This window comes from Callospermophilus lateralis, chromosome 2, assembly GCF_048772815.1.
Source record: "Callospermophilus lateralis isolate mCalLat2 chromosome 2, mCalLat2.hap1, whole genome shotgun sequence".
Classification (NCBI taxonomy): Eukaryota; Metazoa; Chordata; class Mammalia; order Rodentia; family Sciuridae; genus Callospermophilus; species Callospermophilus lateralis.
Genome location: NC_135306.1, coordinates 34,657,123 through 34,678,958, shown reverse-complemented (window position 1 = coordinate 34,678,958; position 21,836 = coordinate 34,657,123). Strand labels below are relative to the sequence as shown.

The 21,836-nt window shown below is 44.0% G+C and overlaps 2 protein-coding genes across 3 annotated transcripts in view; one reads left to right on the top strand and one right to left on the bottom strand.

The window, feature by feature from the left end:
- The first annotated feature begins 1,331 nt into the window (after positions 1–1,331).
- On the top strand, positions 1,332–18,011 carry Polr1e (RNA polymerase I subunit E). Its single transcript, XM_076843269.2, has 12 exons — positions 1,332–1,510; positions 1,985–2,088; positions 3,164–3,240; positions 4,491–4,576; positions 6,320–6,378; positions 7,360–7,504; positions 10,110–10,217; positions 10,825–10,921; positions 13,119–13,252; positions 14,971–15,052; positions 16,455–16,586; positions 17,681–18,011. The coding sequence occupies exons 1-12, from the start codon at positions 1,435–1,437 to the stop codon at positions 17,832–17,834; spliced, it is 1,254 nt and encodes a 417-aa protein (XP_076699384.1). The 5' UTR covers positions 1,332–1,434; the 3' UTR covers positions 17,835–18,011.
- Positions 18,012–19,676: 1,665 nt separating this feature from the next.
- The window catches only part of Fbxo10 (F-box protein 10), a 53,483-nt gene continuing 51,323 nt past the window's right edge, over positions 19,677–21,836 (bottom strand). For both annotated transcript variants that reach the window (XM_076843265.2, XM_076843266.2), the window contains one exon: positions 19,677–21,465. In XM_076843265.2, coding sequence (XP_076699380.1) covers positions 21,291–21,465 — 175 coding nt within the window. In that variant the 3' untranslated portion in view covers positions 19,677–21,290. The remainder of the gene's footprint in view (positions 21,466–21,836) is intronic.

Sequence of the window (21,836 nt, the reverse complement as noted above, 5' to 3'; positions counted from 1 at the left end):
CTTTTTACTGCTATATCAAAATACCTGAAATAATCAACTTGTAAAAAGGAAAGGCTTATTTGGTTTACGGGTTGAGAAGTTTCAGTTCATGACCCATTGGCCCAGTTGCTTTGGGGTCTGGGGAAGCAGCACATCATGGCAGCAAAGCCACTTAGTTCATAGCCAGGAATAAAAAGAGAGTAAGGGGTGGGGGATTTTACTATTTTCTTTGAGAACAGCCTTTCAATAAGGTAAAGACTTCCCATTTGGGCCCACCATCTTCCAATGGCATCACGGTTTGGAGAACAAGCCTTAACACACGGGCGTTTGGGGCACTTTCCAGATTTCAAACTATAGCCGTCCTTGTCCATAGGAAATAACTATAGTCTTCAGGGGTGAATGGGATAGTAGGTTGACAATTTACTCTAAATGATTCAGAATAGTTCCTTGCACTGTAATTGCAATGTTTCTTTTCTTTTTTAGGGGAAGCAGATACTGGGGACTGAACCCTGTGGTATCCTACCTCTGCGCTACATCCTTAGCTCTTTTCACTTTTTGTTTTGAGATAAGACTAAGTTGTGGAGGTTTGCTTCGAAGTTGTGATCCTCTTGCCTCAGTCTTTGAAGTAGCTGGGATTGCTGGATGGCATCGTGTACCATCTCGCTCGGCTTTGCAATGTTTCTATAAGCCTATGATTGAGTTATCTGTGAGCCCTACACTAGTTGATTTCAGAAAATGGAAACATAACAAGTGCTCAGCAAAGGAGTATGCAGGTGTCAAGGTTATTCAGAAGATCCTGGGTGATGAGGTGGGGTGAGGTCTCCAGAGGCAGTATTTTGGAGAACAGTGAGGAGTCAACCCTGAACTTCACGGCCCTTAGAGTCCATGCTTTAAGGCCCTGCTTTTACCCTGTCCTACTCTGATAATTCCCATACGGAAAAAATCCGCAAGGACAAACAGACATGTCCATCAGTTAGACACGGGCCCCCCCCACCCCACCCGGTCCCTCAACACCGCCCCTCACACCCGGGTTCTAACCTACCCTAGAAACCTCTGCCTAAATGCTCTGGACTTGCTGGGCCTCTTCCCATGGTCCACCCTAAACAGAGGAAGTCCCAGACCACAGTCAGGCTGAAGCTTCAGGGCTTTTCGGCAATTGGAGCTCCAGTCCCACCAAACCCAAACCGTGGAGGCAGAGGGCAGGGCAAATCACGTGCCGTACCTCAGAAACCCACCAAGGAGGGGGTGTGGTACGGCGTGGGCGGAGGAGGTGGGGTCACGAGTGGGTGGGGACGACGTGCCCAGCGCCTGGGGGCGGAGCCACGCTGCTCACGTGCTCAAGTTGGAGCCTGTGGAGGCCACGCCTCTTCCGTCGCGCTGCACTGGGGCTCCCGCGTGTTAACCAGTGTTTGTGCTTCTTTTTCCTCTCTGGGACCTGACTGTGGGACAGGCGCGATGGCGGCAGACATGTTGCCGAGTGCGAGGTGGCTGTACTGTGGGGAGCCGGACGAGAGTCAGAGAGCTGTACTGGGTAAAGTCCTCCCGCCCTGCGTTCTGCTCCCTCCCCAGCTGAGCCAGGACCCCTCCTCTACCTGGCGTTGAGATGGGCTCCCCGGTCATCCCATTTTTCTTCTGTCACTACCAGCCACCTGCACGAGGACGTACCAGATACCTTTCTTTTCTCAGGACGGTATCGGGACCCTGACATCCCCTCACTAAGTCTCTCTCCTGCCCCATCTGTCTCTCTCCCTCTCTTTAGGTCTGGACCAGGCCTCTTCCCTCATTGCCCTAATCATGCCTTCCAGCCCCAGCCTCGCCTTTGAGAGTCCCGCCCCCACCATCCCCTCTTCCCAACTGGACCAGGACTTTTTTCAGTCCCCTTTTAGGTCAGGACCTGATCTTCCTTGCCCTCCTCATTCTGTCACTCTCAGTGATACTCCAGTTCTTCCCCGCTACACCGTGGGTCCTTTTGCTCCTATCTCATTGTTGGACTGCGTTCTTACAGTCCAGTTCTCCAATGGGAAGCTGCAGAGTCCAGGCAACATGCGCTTTACCTTGTACAACAGCAACGACTCCACAAATCCCAGGAAGCGGAAACAGCGAATTCTAGTAAGTGCTGCAGTTGCAGTTGCCTTCACTCTGTGGGCTTCAGGAGTCCTTTTTGATATGGACAGATGTGGGAGGGTAGGAAGGGAGAATAAGGAGAGGAGCAAATGGACCTTTGAAGAATTCCTCTGAGCCCTAGCAGCCTGGGGTATGGGAATGGGCACCATCCTGGTTTATGATATTTGAAGTGTTTCATTCATTTGTTTTTTGATCCTGATGATCCTTTGTAATGGGTGGCAGTTGTGCACATTGCAGGACATTCAGTAGCATCTCTGACCTCCACCCACCAGATGCTGGTAGCACTGGGTTGAGAACTGTCCACGAGGGATACTCGTACAGTAGATAAAGTTCAAGATCTGAGGTGGGGAGAGTGCAGGACATAGTGAACTCAGTAGGAAGAGAGATCTGCTTACAAGAATGCCTTCCTGGAAGAGTGCATTGGAGTTGAGTCCTGAAAGATGGGGGAAGGTTTAACACTCAAGGTATGGTTTTCCAAATGAAGAGGGTAGTAGGGATAAGTACAGGGAAGCAGGAAAACTTGGCTGTGACCAGGAAATGAATTGGCCATTTGCACTAGTTCTGAGGGTATATGAAGAGCAGTCATGGAAGAGGTGGGTAAAGAAGATTCAAGAATGGTTTGGACCCGGCTGGGACTGTAGCTCAGTGGTAGAATGCTTGTTTGCACTGGGTTCGATCCTCAGCACCACATAAATATAAATAAAGGTATAAAAAATATAATAACATTATTAAAAAAAAAAAAAGAATGGTTTGGAAATTGCCTGCAGAATCACTTTTTCACACACCTGTAAGTGTTGGGAGTTCAGGACCTCTCTGTCAAGTCCTGTGCTGCAAGTCCCCCAAGAACTCTTCAAACCAGTTGGAAACCAGCACTAAGGCCCTCTTGCCTTTTCTTCAGGGATAGCCCAGATTCCAATAGAGATAGTGGGACTGAATCATCTCCTAATGCTAACCCACTGTGGTCTTTCATTCTAAAACTTCTTCAAATGTAGAAAAGAGACCATTCTTAATACCTTTCAACATTGGTTATAAATAGAGTTCCTCTCTCTATGTATTTTAGGCAGCTGAAACAGACAGACTTTCCTATGTTGGAAACAATTTTGGGACTGGAGCCCTTAAATGCAACACTCTGTGCAGGTAATGGTGGGGAGAGGTGCAGCAGGAAAGGTGATGGGGGTGGTGGTGGTACTCTTCTCCATATTTATTTTAGGGGCATTGGGGAAATCTAGGCAGGTGTACCAAGTCCCTACGTTTCTAGACCCCAGGGGTCCTTATATCATCCTGAGGACATTCCTAGAAAGGAAAAGATGGCTTGTATTTGTTGAATTTCCCAAAGACTCCACTTATTTGTTCTAACTATTTATTTGTAACGGTCTTATTCTAAAAGCACTCTCCACAAATTTGGAATGTATGTTCTGTAGGTTAAAGCTTGCCTGAGGTTTGCCTTGGGACCAAGTGTAAGAAAAGGATTTGGTTGTATTGAAGAATCAGGACTGGGAATCATGAGCCCAGGGCATAGGTTTCGTTTCTTTTCTTTCTTTCTTTTTTTTTTTTTTTTTTTGGTAAGGGGCATTGAAGACAGGATCACTTGACACTGAGCCACATCCCCAGCCCTATTTTGTATTTTATTTAGAGATAGGGTCTCATTGAGTTGCCTAGTGCCTCACCATTGCTAAGGCTAGTTTTGAACTTGAAATCCTCCTGCCTCAACCTCCTAAGCTGCTGGGATTACAGGCATGTGCCACTGCACCCGCTGGACCCAGGTTTCTATGCAGCTCAGTCACTGAGCAGCTCTGTACTTCACTGATCCCTCTTCTTCTCTGTACAATGAAGATTGCCCACCCTGAAATGTCTGGGGCTGGCATGATACAGTCATGGTCCCTATGATTGTTACCAATAGTGAACCACAAACAAGGCCCTGTCAGAGCTCCCACTGGACCATGGCCTGATAAAAAATAGATGAATTTATTCATCCTTAAAACTTAATACTGCATCATTCACTTAAAGAGATACTTTGTTTCAGATTGTTCTTTTCCCCATAATTAACAAGCTTTTACTTCATTTTCCACCATAAAAATTATGTGCACAGTAAGTTCTAGTGTAATTGTAGATTCTTATACTTCAGAAGGATTTCCCATTACACCAATGAGTCCAGATGTGTTTTTTTTCCCCAGAGCTACCTTATGTCCCCTTTCTTCCTTTCCCACACCCTCCTTTTTCCTCTTCATGCAGAGAATTATTGCTGAAGTAGATTTTTGTTATTCATGAGCAAGTTGTTGCATTTCTCAGGTGTGTTGGGACAGATAAAATGTTGAGAGCTTTTAAATAGAAAGAAGGAAGTTGTACCTTTTTAGTAAAGCATTATAGCATTATTTTTCTTTATTTAGGCACTTTGTGGGAATTTTGAATAAGACCTCTGGTCAGATGGAAGTATATGATGCTGAATTGTTCAACATGCAGCCACTGTTTTTAGGTAGGTCCCTGGCATGAAAATTCACAATAATGCTGCATAATTTGTGTTGCTGGATGAGTTTTCATTTGATGAAAAGTGTCTATATTGTCTTAATTTGGAGAAATTTTTCCCCCCTTAATCTGGTAGAAGAAGCTGCATTTCTTCTCTGTCTGGTATTCTTAGAATGCTCAGGGCTAGAGTGAGATTATCTAAAATGATAAATAGTAGTGTCAGATTCAAGAGGCTACTGTTCCCTAAATCTCAAAACTTGAATTCTTAGTGATGCTGGTAAACTTAGCAAGACCCTGTCTCAAAATTTAAAAAAGACTGGGATGAGGCTCAGTGCCTTTGGGTTTAATCCTCAGAACCCCCCTCAAAAATATAGATCTGAGATTTTACATGAAAAAGACTCTTGTGTCTTGACACCCATCTGTAAATTTCCTACGGATTTTGAGGCTCAAAATTAAGAATTCTTTGCTTTGTAAATAACTACATTTAAATCACTCTTCAAATGTTATTCTAAATTCCAGGAGGCACAGAAAATTGTTTATTAATTTGTTGATTAAACACATTTTTGTTTTTGAATGTAAAATGTTTATTAGTACTGGTTTGTACTGGCTAGCACACATACACACACACACACACACACACACATGCACACACACACACACACACTCTCATACAACTTGACTACTGGTTCCTTCCTGTATGCTTGTCACTGTTCTGAACACCTTTAGTACACTGTCACGTACTTCATAGGTTCTGTTATTCCTTTTCATGTGGTACCGGGGATTGAACTCAGGGCACTCTATCACTGAGCCACATCCCCAGCCCTTGTATTTTATTTAGAGACAGGGTCTCATTGCGTGGTTTAGTGCCTCACCATTGCTGAGCCTGGCTTTGAACCCTCAATCCTTCTGCCTCAGCCTTCTGAGCCACTGGGATTACAGATGTGCACCACTGCACCTGGCCTGTTTATTCTCCCCCCGCTTTTTTTTTTAACCAGTGATGAGTGTGGCACAGAGTTAGCATGACTGGGTAGAGTGCATTGCTGATGTAGCTCAGGCAAGGTCACTCCAGGGCTTGTGCTCTTGTCTACCAGATTAGACTTCCCCTTATTTGAGTTCTTTGTGGAAGGTTAGAGAACATCATATAAGAAATATATACCTCCGTGTTTATGTCTGCTGTTAGCTCTTTCACCAGGAGAGAAAACTATGGAAGGAGTTGAGGACTTGGTTTCTAACTTATTTCTGCCTGCATGGTGAACTAATATGGTCAAGTCATTTCATTTGGAGACTCATTTTTCCTTATTTATAAAATGAAGAGTTTGGATCAGATGAGTCCTTCATTTGACTCCCTAATCTCCAGTTCTCTTAACTGTGTGCTTAAACTGAATATTCACAGAATACATTCACTTAAGGCTTAGGAGAGTCGTGTAATAAGGAAGGAAATCTGCTGTTTTTTTTTCTTCTTTTTGCAGTGCTGGTGATTGAACTCTGGGCTTTGGGTCTTGTGCACACCAAGCAAGTGCTCTACCACTAGCTACATCTCCAGCCCAAGAAATCTGTTTTTCTTAGATTAATTGTTAAACAAATAAATACTGAACACTTAATATCTGCAGGCCTTACAGAGCTTGACCTGGCAGCATGTGCCTGTAGTCCTTGCTACCTGGGAGGCTGAGGCAGTAGGATTACTTGAGCCCAGTTCAAGACCACCCTGGGTAACATAGCAAGACTCCCTCTCTTGTGTTTTGTGTCTCCACAGATGAGTCGGCCGAGAGTCAACTCACCCTGGAGAGCCAGACCAAAACTTTCAGAGATAAGGTGAGTGTGAACTGGAACTTGGGTTAAGAGTTTGCCCATAAAAAATTAAGATGTGGGGGCTTAACCAAGTTCCTTGTAGGCATGTGTTTCTCCATCAGTACAATGAGTTTATTGAACTCTGTTCTCCCTGGCTGCTCCCAGCTCATGAAGTCTGTTGTTCTCATGAGAGTTCCTACTTATAGAGGCCTGCCCCTATCTGGGGCAGCTGAATGCCGCTCTGAGCCAGTGTTTGGAACCTATGCTCTGATATCCCCACACCCTAAAATACTTGTTTTTAGATTAGTTCAAGTTTCAGAAAATATTGATTGTACCTGGAAACCTTCATATTAAAAAAAAACTAGACAGGGGCCTGGGGCTATAGCTCAGTGGTAGAGCGCCTGCCTCGCATGTGTGCCTCGCATGTGTGAGGCAGTGGGTTTGATCCTCAGCACCACATAAAAATAAAGATACTGTATGTTTATCTACAACTAAAAAAATATTTAAAAAAAAACTACACAGCATTTTTCAATATAGAAAGTTCCTATAAAAGTCATTTCACCTCAAGATAGCAATTTGATTGGATCTTCAGTGCTGCCTGAAGAATTATATTGAAGTGGAGGTGTGTGGCTACTGTGGCTCAGGGGAAAGAGTGAGAAGTCTGTTAGCAATGTGTATTGTAGATATAGAATGGGACGATGGTAAGCTGTGTGCCACAGATTTACCAACCATAATTCTAGTCAAGTCATTTTATTTTACTGATGGAAAAACTGTTAATTTGTGAATAGCCTTTATATCTTATAAAGTAAGATGTTTTCAGTCTGGCAGTATCACTTAATGTATGCAATAGACCCATGAGGGAGGTAGTTATGATAGGAATGATAGCTTGACTTACAGGTGAGGTGATGATGGCTCAGGAGCTTAGAGTTCCTTTGTTGTCCCACAGATAGATGTAGCAGTGCCCATCTGCCCTGTCCCCAGTAACCAGGTTTGTTTCCTGCACAGATGGATTCTTGCATTGAAGCCTTTGGTACCACCAAACAGAAACGAGCTCTGAACTCCAGGAGAATGAACAAAGTTGGCAGTGAATCATTGAATCTTGCAGTATCTAAAGCTGCAGAGAATATCATTGATAAAAAGGGTGTGGATGGTAAGCAACTGGAACTTGGGTTAAGAATTTGCCCCAAAAGACAGCTTTCTCTTTGAGATCTTCTAACTGCCTTACAGATGGCAATAGTAGGAGTTAAGGCTGCGTTCTTTACTGCTGTTTGCTGAGGGATAGGTTCTGAGAGCAGCAAGAAACATCTGATGTGTTGCTGCCCTGGGTGGCTTAACAGTCAAGTGGAGGAGGCAGGCATGGGAATGGCATACCCAAGTCCATCTTTAGTGCAAAGAATAGCCTGCAGGGCACAGAGAAAGGAGAAGGCTTCCTTTGTGAGTCTCACCATTTGTGAGTCTAAGGAGCTTTGGTTAAAAAGGCTGATAAGAACATTAGAGAAAGTTTAGTAAGAATGGAATTCTAGAAATTTTAAGAAAATCTTTCCAGGTTTGGTGACTTACATAATATCTTTCTATTTTTCTTTTTAGTACTTTTACAATTTCTTTGTTATTTTTGGCACATGATACAGATTTTTATTTTATATTTCTTAAGTGCTTAGCCATTTGTCCCCCAACTCCATCCTTGGGTAATTTAAAAAGGACATCCTTACCATTTTATTGCATGTTAGATACTTAGTTGTGTTCTGTTTTTTTCTTCCCATGGTTTATTCCTGTAGCAGCATAAGGCTTTTTCTTTAAATCTTAGTAGCCTTCTCATTAGATTTCATCTCATTGGGCAAATTTGTCCTTCTTCATTTTTTTTTTTTTGTTTTTTTTGTTAAATGTATTTGCTGTCATAGTATGCTTTTTCTTCCAGGTGATTCATTCATTCATTCATTTTTTAAAATCTTTTACATAACTTTACAATGATTATTTCCTCAAGGAAGCCAGAATGTTTCACATTCCTTGCTTCATCCATTCTATATCCCTTTTTGTTGTTGTTGTTCCTTTTAGTTATACGTGACAGTAGAATGTATTTTGGCAAATTATACATATGTAGAGTATTACTTATTCGAATTAGGATTCTAGTGGCTATACTTATGTGGCTGGTCATGTATTCATTGATTCATTAACACCGGAAAATTCCCCTCATAAATAATGCCTGGGGTAATAACAGCAAATCCCTGCCCCTGGGAGCTTCACTTGCAGCATCTCATCTAACAGAGCCTAAAGTCAGGCTGCCAGCATCTTCCATAGCTGTTCATGCCATCCTGCTGAGAAGGGAAGCTAAGAAACAGAAAGGCAGTTTGGCACACACAGGGGGCAAAAAACTCTCATTGACTATTTTGCTGTTTTGTTTTTGTTAGGTTTTGATTTTTGAGTGTGTATTGATTGACAAATGATGGACATTTGTGCATTTGTACACATAACATATTGTTTTTTGTTGTATTTTTTAGCTTTTAGCATTTCCTTAAGGTAGCTTTCTTTTCATGCTCTCTCTCTTTTTTTTTTTTTATTTGGAAGGTTAGGTCTGATTAATATACATTGCATTGACTTTCTGTTGACCCTTTCACAACTGTTTTCTTCTGTTTCTATTTCTCTCTTTTTTTTCTTGCCAACAGCCAGGTCTACTGCTGTCTCTTACTCTTTCTTTAACTCTTTACTCCTATTTTTTTATTATTGTTTTTTGTTCTTCCTCCCTTAAAAACACATTCTACCGCCTCTGCATATACCCCATATATGCAACTCTTGAACCTGTAAATCCTTTTATATCACTCTGTTTCTTGTTTCCCAGATAATCTTAAGAATTATTTTCAGAAATCCAATTGGGATTAATAAGAAGAGAATCAACATCTTTACAGTGTTATGTTTTCCTTTCTAGGACATGGGTTTCAGCATTTATTTGAAGACATAAGTTAGCTGGGTGCTGGTGTACATCTATAATCCAGAGACTCTTGAGGCTGAAGCTAGAGGATTAAAAGTTTGAGGCCAGCTTTAGCAGTTTATTGAGGCTCTAAACAACTTAGCGAGACCCTGTCTCAAAATAAAAAATAAAAAGGGCTGGTATGTGGCTTGGTAATTAAGCACCCCAGGTTCAATCCCTGGTACGAAAAAAAAGAAAGACATAATTTTGTTAAATTTACTTTCAGGTATTAAAAGGCATTTAAAAAGAAAAATAATTAAACTACATTCCCAACATTGGTCTGCCAGACTAATATTAAAACTTCTTTGTTTCCATCTCTATTTCCGTTGATATGTATATTCTGATTTTTCATTTTCACTCAAAATGTGTAGTGAGATTTTTTGGAAGTTAAGCTATTAAAGGCCATTTTGAATACCTCTCACTTTTTAATTTTTTTATTTTTGGGGTGCTGGGGATCAAACCCAGGACTTTATATGTATCAGGTAAGTGCTCTACCACCATGCTGCATTTCCAGCTTTGTCTCTCACTTTGAGTTTCTCTCATGTTGTGTTATAAATGTTCACTAGCAGGCCTATCTGCCAACTCAGGTTACTGGAGGGAAACTGCTGTATTCCCCTCTCCTGTGCCTGGTAGTCCTGCAGCAGTTGGCCTGATGGCAGGACATATTGGCAAAAGCATTTAGATTTCGGATTTCTGGACCATTTGTGGTCTCAGCTTCACAGATTGCAAAGAGTGTTGGGGACCAGAAGCTGAACAGGGTGATACTAACACTAATTTTACCTTTACTTTAAAGCTCTGGTCAGTGATGCCATCCAGGATGACTCACAAGACGACTCCCTCTACCTTCCTCCTTGCTATGCTGATGCAACCAAACCTGAAGATGTGTATAAATTTGAAGACAGTATCCTTCTTGTGGTAGAAAAGCTGCCTTATTTTATAAGTTGTAATATTTGTACGCATTGGCACAGCCAGGCTGTCTGAAGGTCCTTGGTCCTATGACCTTCACAGAAGCAACAGACCTTTGCCCTTGTACCAGTGCTGTCACCAGGAGGTCAGGTAGAATTCCTCACCAGCTGAGGGAGCCACCCCTGGGACTCAAACCCATTCCTAAGCAACGTGCCAAAGGCTACTCCTCAACCCACAGGGGTCGCTCTCCACGAATAATAAAATATGACTTTTTGAGTTGGCCAATGTCTGAAGTCTAGGGCAGACCAGTTTTGTGAAAAGAAGGGTTGGAGTGTAGAATTTTACTACTTGATGGGTCTAGTTAGATGGGAATGCTGGCCCTGGCTCTGTGATAGGGGAGAGAAGGCAAAGAAGCCCAAGCAGGAAATGAGCGCTGGGCTGGAGCCGGACAACAGGGTCTGAAGTTGCCCTGCTCTCCTGTATGAGCCTCTTCCCCTCTGTGAGCCTTAGCTTTCCCATCTGGGAAATGAAGCCTCTATGAGGTAATTTTTCTGGTTGAATGTTTCCATTTTGGTTAGATTGTGTTCTTGACCTGCACCTAGTTCTTTCTTCTGCAGAGTATGAAGCTCTTAAGAGCCCATCTGAAGCTTTCAGTAAGATCACATCAAAAGAAATACTGAAGATAATTGAAGAGAACAGGTATTTCACTTGGGCAGATGGGCAGTGATATTGGGAAATAGGGAGTCAGATGTGAAGCAAGACCTTAGGGTGCCAGTCAGTGAGAAGGTATCTGCTAGCCCTCCAACATGAAAAAACCTGTTTTCTAGACCCTGGGCCTCTCGGAGTTATGGGGGATTCAAGGGAGGGCGTTGGCATCTGTAGCTGGGCAGAGGGTGGCAAACTGTAGTCTAGGGCTGGGACCAGAGCTAGTTCTTGTCCCTCAGTGTTATGCTGATGCTGATTGTCATTGGCAGCACCCAGATGCCTGTCTGGGAATGGGTGCTGGCTGAAGGGATGGCTTCTCTATGACAGTATGCTGGGCAAGCTTTTCTAAAGTTCAGTTTGTGTACTTTAAATAATTCAGAGATTATTTCCTCCTTTCCTCTTTTACCATTAAAATAACTTTTTTGTTTTTAAATGATGATGGTGACATTATTTTTCTTCTGAGTTTTTTCTTTTGATAATGTTATTTTGAGCAAATAAATTGCTAAAATGTTTTCAATCCTACATTGGGTCTCCCAATTTTTGTCTTGAAAATTTACTGGTCAGTGATATCCAAAGCCTTGGAAAATGCTTTTTTTTTTTTTTTTTTAAGAGAGAGAGAATTTTTTAATATTTATTTTTTAGTTATCAGCGGACACAACATCTTTGTATGTGGTGCTGAGGATCGAACCCGGGCCGCACGCACGCCAGGCGAGCGCGCTACCACTTGAGCCACATCCCCAGCCTATCTTAGTTGTCTTAATGTGATCATGATTTGGGATAGGCACAGGAATAAACATGGTGCTGAGAGTCTGAGAACTGAGACCCTGAGCACTGCCCTGTCTAACTGTGTGCTCTTACTGTCTGAGCCTCAGTTTTCTTGTCTGTAAAATGATGCTGCTACATGGTGAACTTGAAGAGCTTTTTTATCTCCAAGTCCAGGATCCTGATGGTAGTAGAACAGTACATAAAAATAACAATTAAAAGGGATCAGGCTCTAGCTTTGTGCCAGACACTCTTCTAGATTTCTAGGTACTTTATTTGCAGTGTTTTATTTTGTTTTTGTGGTACTAAAGATTGAATCTAAGAGCACTTTACCACTAAGTTATGTCCTAGCCCTTATTATTTTTTATTTTGAGATAGGGTCTCACTAAATTGCCCAGGCTGACCTTGAACTTGTGATTCTCCTGCATTAACCACTTGAGTTGCACTATGCCTGGCTAATGGTGTCTTTTTTTTTTTTTTTTTTTTTTTGGTAATTGGAATTGATCCCAGGGGCTACATCCCCAGTCCTTTTTATTTTTTATTTTGAGACAAGGTCTCACTAAGTTGCAGAGACTGGCTTTTAACTTGTGATCTTCCTGCCTTAGCCTCCCAGTTGCTGGGATTACAGGCATGTGCCACTACATCCAGGTTGCAGTGTCTTTTTTGGGGGGGTGGGGGGGTACTGGGGATTAAATTCAGGGACACTTGATCACTGAGCCACATACCCAGGATTTTATTTAGAGACAGAGTCTCACTGAGTTGCTTAGCTCCTCGCCATTGCTGAAGCTGGCTTTGAACCCACAATCTTCCTGCCTCAGTCTCCCGAGCTGCTGGGATTATAGGCGTGTGCCACCATACCTGGCTGCAGTGTCTTTCAATACAGAAAGAGTCCCTAGGGAGACAGATGCTATCAGTGACTTCCGTTTATAAATGAAGACAGGACACAGAGATATAAAGGAACTTGCCTGAGCAGATTTCAGAGAGGGGACTCAAACCCAGACAATCTGACTCTAGAACCTATGCTCCTAACTACTAATCCAGAGGTCGATATGCCGTGTCTGACCTGCTGTCTATGAATAAGTAAAAGTGTAAGTTAATGTTTTATTGCAACACAGCCCTATTTACTCTTATAAGTATTATTTCTGGATGCTTTTGCACCATGACATGGAGTTGAGTGGTTGCAACAGAGACCGTATGGCCCACAAAGCCTAAAATATTTACTATCTGGCCCTTTACAGTGTCCCTGTTTCCCCCCGCTCCACTCCCTTAACCACAAACCTCCTGCTATGAGGATTTTGAATATTGTGGGCCTTCAGATGCCTTCAGTGTGTATGGCGGGGAGAGGTGCCTCAGTTCTCATAGTAAGGGGCGGTTCCTGACAGAGTCTGTCTTACTCTGACATGTTCGTCCCTTTTCCTCCCTATTTTAGCCACTGCTCCACTGTTATAGAAGCGTTGAAGTCTTTGCCATCAAATGAAGAGAACCGAGATCACCAGGCCCGATGTATATGGTTTCTAGACACCCTCATCAAATTTAGAGCCCAGAAAGTGATAAAGCGGAAAAGTAAGTCCATGATAGATATTTTATTTTAGTTATTTCTAGTCCATTATTTGTCTGTAGATCTCAGATCAGTTCTAAAAGGGAAGAAGATACATACATCTGTCCACGTCTTAATTTTTTTAACTGCAACAGTACCATTCCTTGTGTTGTTGACATGCTGGAGGACTTGCCGGTCTCACTCTTCTCTCTGGACCTCCTTACCTGGAGATTGCATGATGGCTTGGGGGCCTTCCAGAGCTAACATTCACTATTATTCTGCATTATGCAAAGTGGAGTATCCAGGTCAAAGTGAATGCACATGTTAAGAGACTATTAGAACAGAAGGGAGAGAAAAGTTTGGCTTTGCTTGTTAGGTTTGTGTTATATTTATTTATTTGAAGTAGGAAAGGAGAGAGTTTTCTAACGGTAATCCCACTGTCACCTGTAGCCAGGACCATATGTGGCAATGTTGGAAATGCTGATGGAGACGTTGGTGATTTTCTGCACAGTTGTAGTCAGTCATTGTTACTGAGATTGAGTACCCAAGGTTTTGTATTAATGTTTTCAGTATTTATTTAGTTCTTTTTTTTTTTTAGTTGTCAATGGACCTTTATTTTATTTATTTATATGGGTACTGAGAATCAAACCCAGGGCCTCACATATACTTAGGCAAGCACTTTACCACTGAGCCACAACCCCAGCCCTATTTAGTTCTTTTATTTTTTTTATTTTTATTTTTTTGTAACTGTAGATGGACAGAATGCCTTTATTTTATTTGTTTATTTTTATGTGGTGCTAAGGATTGAATCCAGTGCTTCACACAAACTAGGCAAGTGCTTTGCCACTGAGCCACAGCCCCCTGTTTAGTTCTTATTTGCACATTCAAATCTCTTTTCTTCCCTCTCTCCCTGGGATTTCTCCAAAATCTATTTAGTTTCCTTTATTTCTGTTTTTAAGAATTTAACCTTTATTTTTAATTTTTTAAAAATATTTTATTTTTGTTGTTGTAGTTGGACACAACACCTATTTTTTTATCAATTTATTTTTATGTGGTTCTGAGGATCGAACAGGGCCTCGTACGTGCTAGGTGAGCACTCTACCACTGAGCCACAACCCCAGCCCCTAACCTTTTTTTTTTTATTTATTTGTTTTTATGTGGTGGTGCTGAGGGTTGAACCCAGTGCCTCACAAGTGCTCTACCACAGAGCTACAACCCCGGCCCTCTATTGTTTTCTAATGTCTTATTTATTCTGCATCGTGAGGCCTCATTGGAGTGATTGATCTGTCTGGTCATGACCCCATCATACACATCTCTTTTGTGTATCTGATCTGCAGGCTAAAGCATATCTGAGCATATTTTCCTTGTATTGTCCATTTCATTCCATCCCTTTTTTTTTTTGGATTGTGGATTGAAACAAGGGTACTCTACCCTGAGCTATATCCTCAGCCCTTTTTATTTTATTTTGAGACAGGGTCTCACTAAGCTGCTGAGACTGACCTCAAACTTGTCATCCTCCTGTTTCAGCCTTCTGCGTTGCTGGGATTACAGTTGTGCACCACTGTGCCTGGCTCATATTTTATTTTAAAGTGATTGTTCTGAACCTTGGGCTCCTGCTTTTCTTAACATATGGTTCTTTCTGTCATTATAGTGGCCCAGCTATTCACCTCTTCTCCCAGCCCACAAATGAGGCATGGCCTGTGTTTTTTTCATGAAAATGATTAAATATAACTTTGTGTTATAGGTGCCCTAGGACCTGGAATTCCCCACATCATCAATACCAAACTGCTGAAGCACTTTACCTGCTTGACTTACAACAATGGCAGGTCAGGAAAGTTGATTTTGGGGGATTTTTGCCTGTGAAGGGGAAAGCAGGTGGGGTATGTGAGTGAGGAGTAGGGGCTTGGGTTCAAGCCAAGTTCATAAAGATGCAGTGCTAAGAGATTGCTGCCATTTGGTGGGTTTCTGGTATCAATTAAGTTGAGGACGTGTGTGTGTATGTATGTGTGTGTGTGTGTGTGTGTGTGTGTATCTCCCCTATGGAAAAGTTCACTTTATTTTTCATGAATATTTTCTCTCTCTCTTTTTTGTCCCCGTGTAGTGCTAGGGATTAAGGGCCTTGCACAAACTAGGCAGGTACTCTACTACTGAGCTACATCTGCAGCCCTTTTTGTTTTAAGATAGGATCTCACTGAGTTGTCAAGGCTGTGATCCTTCTGCCTGAGTAGCTGGGATTACAAGCATGTGCCGCTGTGAATATCTTTTATAGATATTAGCCAGGTGTGGTGACGAATGCCTGTAATCCCAGAGGTTTGGGAGGCTGAGGCAGGAGGATCATAAGTTCAAAACCGGCCTCAGCAACAGCAAGGTGCTTAGCAACTCAGTGAGACACTGTCTCTAAATAAAATACAAAATAGGGCTGGGGATGTGGCTCAGTGGTCGAGTGCCCTTGAGTTAAATCCCCAGTCTACACACACACACACACACACACACACACACACAAGGCTGCAGAGCTGAGCATGGTGTTGCACCTATAATCCCAGCAGCTTGGGAGACTGAAGTAGGAGAGTCACAAGTTTAAAGCCAGCCTCAGCAACCTAGCAAGACCTTGTCTCAAAACAAAATAAAAGGGGTGGAGGATATGGTTTATTGGTTAAGTGCCCCTGGGTTTAATCCCCAGTACCCCAAAAAGAAAAAAAAAATGGCTGTGGGATGCCCTGCAATAGAGACTTACTTTACACACTTCCATCAAGGAGCCCTTCCTGATGTCCCACAGAACTAGTGCTGTAGAAAAGGGCAAGCCACCCTGAGGACTCTGGGGAAGGAAGCCCATGCAGCATCCCTGGGCTTCCTTCAGCCGTTTGTGAGGTGTTTCCTGCTCCTGAGTGGGCTTGGAAGAAGCAACAGCAACTGAGTTTGGGGTGGTTATTATCCTAGCAGCCCTTCTGAGCTGGCAGGGACAGACTTGGAGGGCCCTCATCAGTATGAGACGCTAGCACCCCCTGGGTGCAGGCCCAGCTTTCTCTCTCCTGCTCAGGAGGATGCTCTGGGTTTGACTCTCTGCTTGCTGTGAAGCTCTGGCACTTTGGAAGAAAGAAGAAAGATTGATCCAGTTCCTCCTTTCCCCAGGTTGGGAAGGCATTGAATGCTAAGGAATCGGGCTCAGATGTTCTTATTTTGCTTTTGGAATTTAATTTTGTTTCTCCTTTCCTGCCACTGATCTTGCAGTTTACGGAACTTCATTTCAAATTCTATGAAGGCGAAGATCACTGCATATGTGATCATACTTGCTTTGCACATAAATGACTTCCAGATTGACCTGACACTGTTACAGAGAGACTTGAAACTCAGTGAAAAAAGGTGAGCACAGCATTTTGAATAAAAAGCTCCTTCTAGGATACTTTGGTATGTCTCTACACCAACATCAAGGGGCAACATCAAGGAACCTGGGGGTATTTCGTATGGGAAGAACTTGGGACCAGAGGATGGTTTTCACCTAGACATTTTGAGTGCCTGTGTTGGCACAGTTTTAAATTCCTTCATGCTGTTTCATTAATTTCCCTAAAAAACAATTGAAGAATCTTCAGTCCAGAGCAGTGACTTCCTCGGGTTCTTCACACCTGAGTCTTGGGCTTCTTCACACCTGAGCCTTGCCATAGCTTCCTGTTTCTGGATTACCAGGCAGCCTCCATTCTCTGAATTCCTGTCATTGGGAGGAGGAATTCTTATGGTTCTGAGTGGTATATCCAGGGGTGGAAGTTTCAGAGAACCCACCTTATCTTAGCAAGCAGAGCTTTCTCAGAGTTGATGGAAGGTCTTCAAGGGAAGGTGAAGCCACTGGTTGGCACGGACACCATATTTAAGCTTCTCTGGCTACATGGGAGTAGGGATGACCTTTCAGGCTCCTTCTAGCCTTGCTAGAGTAGATTCCAACAATAGAGGGCAGAGCTTTCCAGGATCCTTTTTTGGTGATCGCGGGGCATTTGGCATCAAGGCTCCAGATGGTATTCTAAGCCTGTGATGACACCTCTGTCTACACTTGTCCAGCAGACCATGGAAGGTATTCTGAGGGCTTTCCAAAAATAGCATTGGCACATGCAATGAGGTAGAGAAATAAAACTAGTAGAACTAGGAGTCTGTCAGTTCTAGCAAGTGCTCAGACCTGGTTGCTTTTGTGTTTTGGTTATAGGTGGTAAAGACAGTTATTAATAGGGATCTAGAGACCTAGTTTTCCATCACCTGTATGACTGTTTTCTGATGACATCACATTAAAATGAAATTTTCTGATAACTTTGGGGGGGTGGGGCATCTTGTCTATCTACTTGGGGCTTGGCCACTTCTGGGATTCTGTCTTTATGGCCTGGAGCATGAATGTGCTACTCCCTCCTGCCAAGCTGTCCTGAACAACCACACTGAGAGCTCTCTCTCCATTTTTCTGCTTGTTTCTTCCTTAGGATGATTGAGATAGCCAAAGCTATGAGGTTGAAGATCTCTAAAAGAAAGGTGTCTCTGGCAGCTGACCAGGAAGAGGATCACAAGCTGGGCACTCTGTCCATCCCACTGCCCCAGGTCTCAGACTACCAGTCAAAACGGAGGAGGATTACCTAGATGTGTGCCTTCTAGACAGCATTTTTGGCCACATCATAGCCACTGCTTCTGTTCACTTCCAGTTTTATTTTTAGGAAGAGGAAAAAAGAAGCCTTGTTTTGGCATGGGATGAAGCCAGCATCCTGGTCATGCCTGGCTTATGCAGAAATATAAAGTGGTGGCTAGATTGGACTCAAATTCCCTCTGGTTGCTGTGATGGTGTGTTTCTCATGTTGGTTCACCTTTGTGGGGATTTGAAGGGTGGCATCTAGAAAGTTGGAATCAAAAGATTTTACCAGGCTAAACCCTGAACCAAATCTAATGGATGGAGGTTGATAAAGAATCTGGAAGGGCCAGAGGAGGAGGTGAAGAGGGGAATCCAGCACAGCAGTGACTGAAGTAGAGGCTTCCAGCTTTATCCAGAGAAAACTGTGGGTTGCTAGTGCGGTTGGGTTGCCAGACAGGCTGATTTATAGCCTGCTGTGATAAGGTGGAGCCTAATCAAGAAGTGATAACCCAGGGCTGGGGTTGTGGCTCAGAGGTGGAGCACTCACCTAGCATGTGTGAGGCACTGGGTTCAATCCTTAGCACCACATAAAGTAAAATAAAGACATGTGTCCACCTATAACTATTTAAAAAAAAAAAAGAAGAAGAAGAAGTGATAACCCCAGCTTTTCTGTCTGGCTAAGGCCACAGTGGAGTGCAGGGGTAAGCCAGGTGGAGGGTAAAACACTCACAGACCACCTGGCACCTTCATCTGCTCCTTGGAGTTTGGCCTTGTCAGATCTATTGGCAATAAAGTTTCTGGGTCCCTGAAGGAGCCATTGGAATAGGCTTGTCTGTCCCTTAATCCCAAATGACCCCGAAGATAAGCAGTTTAATGTAGGAGTACGTGGGAAGCACATTAGGGGTGATGTAGGGTATGTCATGTAATATGATGAAGGTGTTTACAAAAAAACGGTTCTCATTAACTGAAGGACACCGTAATTCCAGTCATAAGGAGATACACAAGAAAGCTCATGCTCCTCTGTGAGAAGCCCTTCTATGGGAAGCAACTCAAGAAAAAAAGCTCAAAAGACATGAAACCATTCCAAAATGTATCTTGTCCTGAAGAAATATGTATACCAAAAGAAAGCAAGTTTCCTAAGAGCTCAGGAGTAGGCTGCTAAGAGCTAAACCAAACCATTTTCAGGGAAGATTATTCAAAGACAAAAAAAAAAAAAAAAACCCACAAAAAGTAAGTCCTAGATTTTCTTCAGTGGATAGTTATGGTAAATTTTTTTTTTTTTTTTTTTTGCCCAGGGGATTTAACCCAAGACAGTTAACCACTGAGCCATGTCTCCAGCCCTTTATTATATTTTATTTAGAGACAGGTCTCACTGAGTTGCATAGAGCCTTGCTAAATTGCTGAAGCTGACCTTGAACTCAAGATTGGAATTCTTGCCTCAGCTTCCCAAGCTGCTGGGAGGCACCCAGCTATAGCAAAAATTTTAAGAGGCTGAGTAACTGAAGTTGGGAAGAAGTGTTTGTACATCTGAGGACTCTTTGCTGACCATCAAGTGATCTACATGGAGGGCCTATAACTTATCTTCACAAAGCCTTAGGGGACAGGCTGGACTGGAGTAATAACCTGATGGTGACACAGGACACTGCAACTCTGAAAGGCAGTCCTTCCAACAAGCTGCCCTGATAAGTGGGTCCCCAGATTATCTCGTCTCCTGTGGAGGAAGTACTAGCACCTCTGGGAAGGTCAGGGCCCTGCTGGGCCTTTATCTGGCCTCTGGAATCTCCAGCAAGTGTCCAAACCAAAGAAAGAGTCCTCTAATATGCTTCTTTTAAAATATAGAACTTTATTTGGTTACTGAGATTTTCGCAAGTTCTTGGTTCACAGAAAAGTCATTTCTTACAAAATAACAAAGGCAGCTTTTTGTACAGCGACTCACATTGGGGCCACCAAACAGAAGTGCAAAGGACAGTGCTGGGATGGAACGACCAGCGCATTTGTGTCTGAAGTCTTCACGGAGAAGCCAGTTCTCCTGGCTCCCTCTACTCCCCTCCCAACCCACCCCACCAGAGCAGCACCTAGGGCCTGACAGAATCAGCCTGGGGAAGTGCTGGACAGTGACCCCCAATAGGCTGGTGAAGGCCCCGCTTGAGAAGCTGAGTGGAAGGGGATAGTTGAGGTTGAGCTGGCCCTGCATCCGGACAGCCCCCTCAAACTGTGGGGACCCAGTCCCACTGGCTTTGGAACCCTGATACATTCACAGGACAGTCCAATAAAGCCCTTTGGGAGCTGGCCTTCCTCTCCTCACTCAGGCCACTACCCCCACCCTAGCTCTGGGATACAGATGTGGCCTAATAGAGTTCACAGGCAAGTGGGTGGAACAGGGTGTGGACCCAGATATTTGTAAAACAAGGCAAAAAGTGCTCAGTGCCCTGAGGGAACAGCAGAGGGGCAATTGGGGCTCAGACAGGAACAACATTGTCATATGAGTGAGGGGAGAGCATGTGAAGATGGCAGTGTCTAAGCTAAACCTTGAGGAATGGGTGGGGCAGAGAAGGGCATGCTGGGAAGAGGAACGCTGGAGCCAAGGCACAGAGTGGGGAACACGGCAAGGCTGGTAAAGGCAGGTGATCACCCATGAGAAGGTGGACATATCCAGGGCCCAGCACCCCCATCTGGACAGGCTGGGGCCTGGAGGGCAGCTGTGGGGGTGCACTCACATGAGGTCTGAACCCTGCAGCAGGCACTGGACTAACATCCTCCTGAGCTTGGGAGCTCCTTGAGGACAGCTGAGCTTCCTGCATCCCTGCACTGCCCAGCCTAACTAGCACCTGCCGCAGGCTCCTGTTTGTAGTATGTCCTTTTGTCATCCCCAGGGCAGCCTTTCATGAGGGACTTCCCATCCCAAGCCCCTTCCTCCCTATAGGGCCACGTCCAAGTCAAAGAGAACTGTTCATAAGGAAGCCTCATGAGACAGCTGGAGGCTGTGGGGGAGACCAGGGGCATGGCAAGTCCAGGAAAGGGGGCAATTCTGGAGCAGCTGTCTCCTTCCTGCCAGAATCACTTCCCTCCCTCAGAATTAAATCTCTTCCCTGAGAAGAGTCTGGATTTGGTGTGTGTAAAACAAGGTTCCCTATAACTCAGAGGAATCCTGACTCGAAAGCTTCATGAACTGTATGAGTCTCCCCAACTCTGAATAATCTCCACAAGTGCTGGGGTGACTGGAAACCCTCCATTTCTGTTCCTTTTTGAAAAGCATTTTCAAGTTCCTTCCTGCTGAGGCCTGTGGAGCTGAAGGGGTCTGGAGGTACCTTGTTCTTAGTCCCTAGAAGGACTGGGTTGTGGTTTTCCAGGGAATGATGGGAAAGAGGAGGGAAGGGTGGAGTGTTCTCAGGCACTGCTTCCATCCAGGACCTTTGCCCCAGCTCTTCTGAGCGCCTGCAAGGGCCTGAGCCTGAGGCAGATGTCTGTCCTTACAGGATGGTGCAGAAGATGCTGCGGTTGCTGTGGTAGCCCCCTTCCACACGGGCTGTGATCCTGGTTGCCATGGCTGTCACTTTCTGCCCACTATGGGCTGCAGAGGGGCCCCTGAGAGAGTTTTCCAGATGAGGCCGTGCTGGTGGGTTCACCAGGCGCCATGTGTCAGACCTGGATGTACAAAAGGAAAGCCAGTGAACTCTGGGAGGTCTGGGCACTTGCTGAACATTCTCATCTTGGGCTCCAGATCACTGGATCCCCATGTTACAATCCAGGTGTAGGTCAGCTGGGGGCAGAGACGCATGCCTGTAATCCCAGTGGCTCAGGAGGCTGAGGCAGGAGGATCACGAATTCAAAACCAGCCTCAGCAACTCAGCAAGGCCCTAACCAATTTAGTGAGACCCTGTCTCAAAATACAAAATAAAAGAGAGCTGGGGATGTGGCTCAATTGTTAAGTGCCCCTGGGTTCAATCTCTGGTACCAAAAAAACAAAAACAAAACCCAAACAACAACAAAAAATCCGGATGTAGGTTTTGTCTCCT

What these genes read in the sequence shown, in the direction of transcription:
- Polr1e (XM_076843269.2), top strand. Translation starts at nt 1,435, where the DNA reads ATGGCGGCAGACATGTTGCCGAGTGCGAGGTGGCTGTACTGTGGGGAG. An exon ending in TGTGTATAAATTTGAAGACA is followed by an intron (nt 10,218 to 10,824) that starts GTATCCTTCTTG and finishes ACCTGCACCTAG; the next exon opens with TTCTTTCTTCTGCAGAGTAT. An exon ending in AAGATAATTGAAGAGAACAG is followed by an intron (nt 10,922 to 13,118) that starts GTATTTCACTTG and finishes TCCCTATTTTAG; the next exon opens with CCACTGCTCCACTGTTATAG.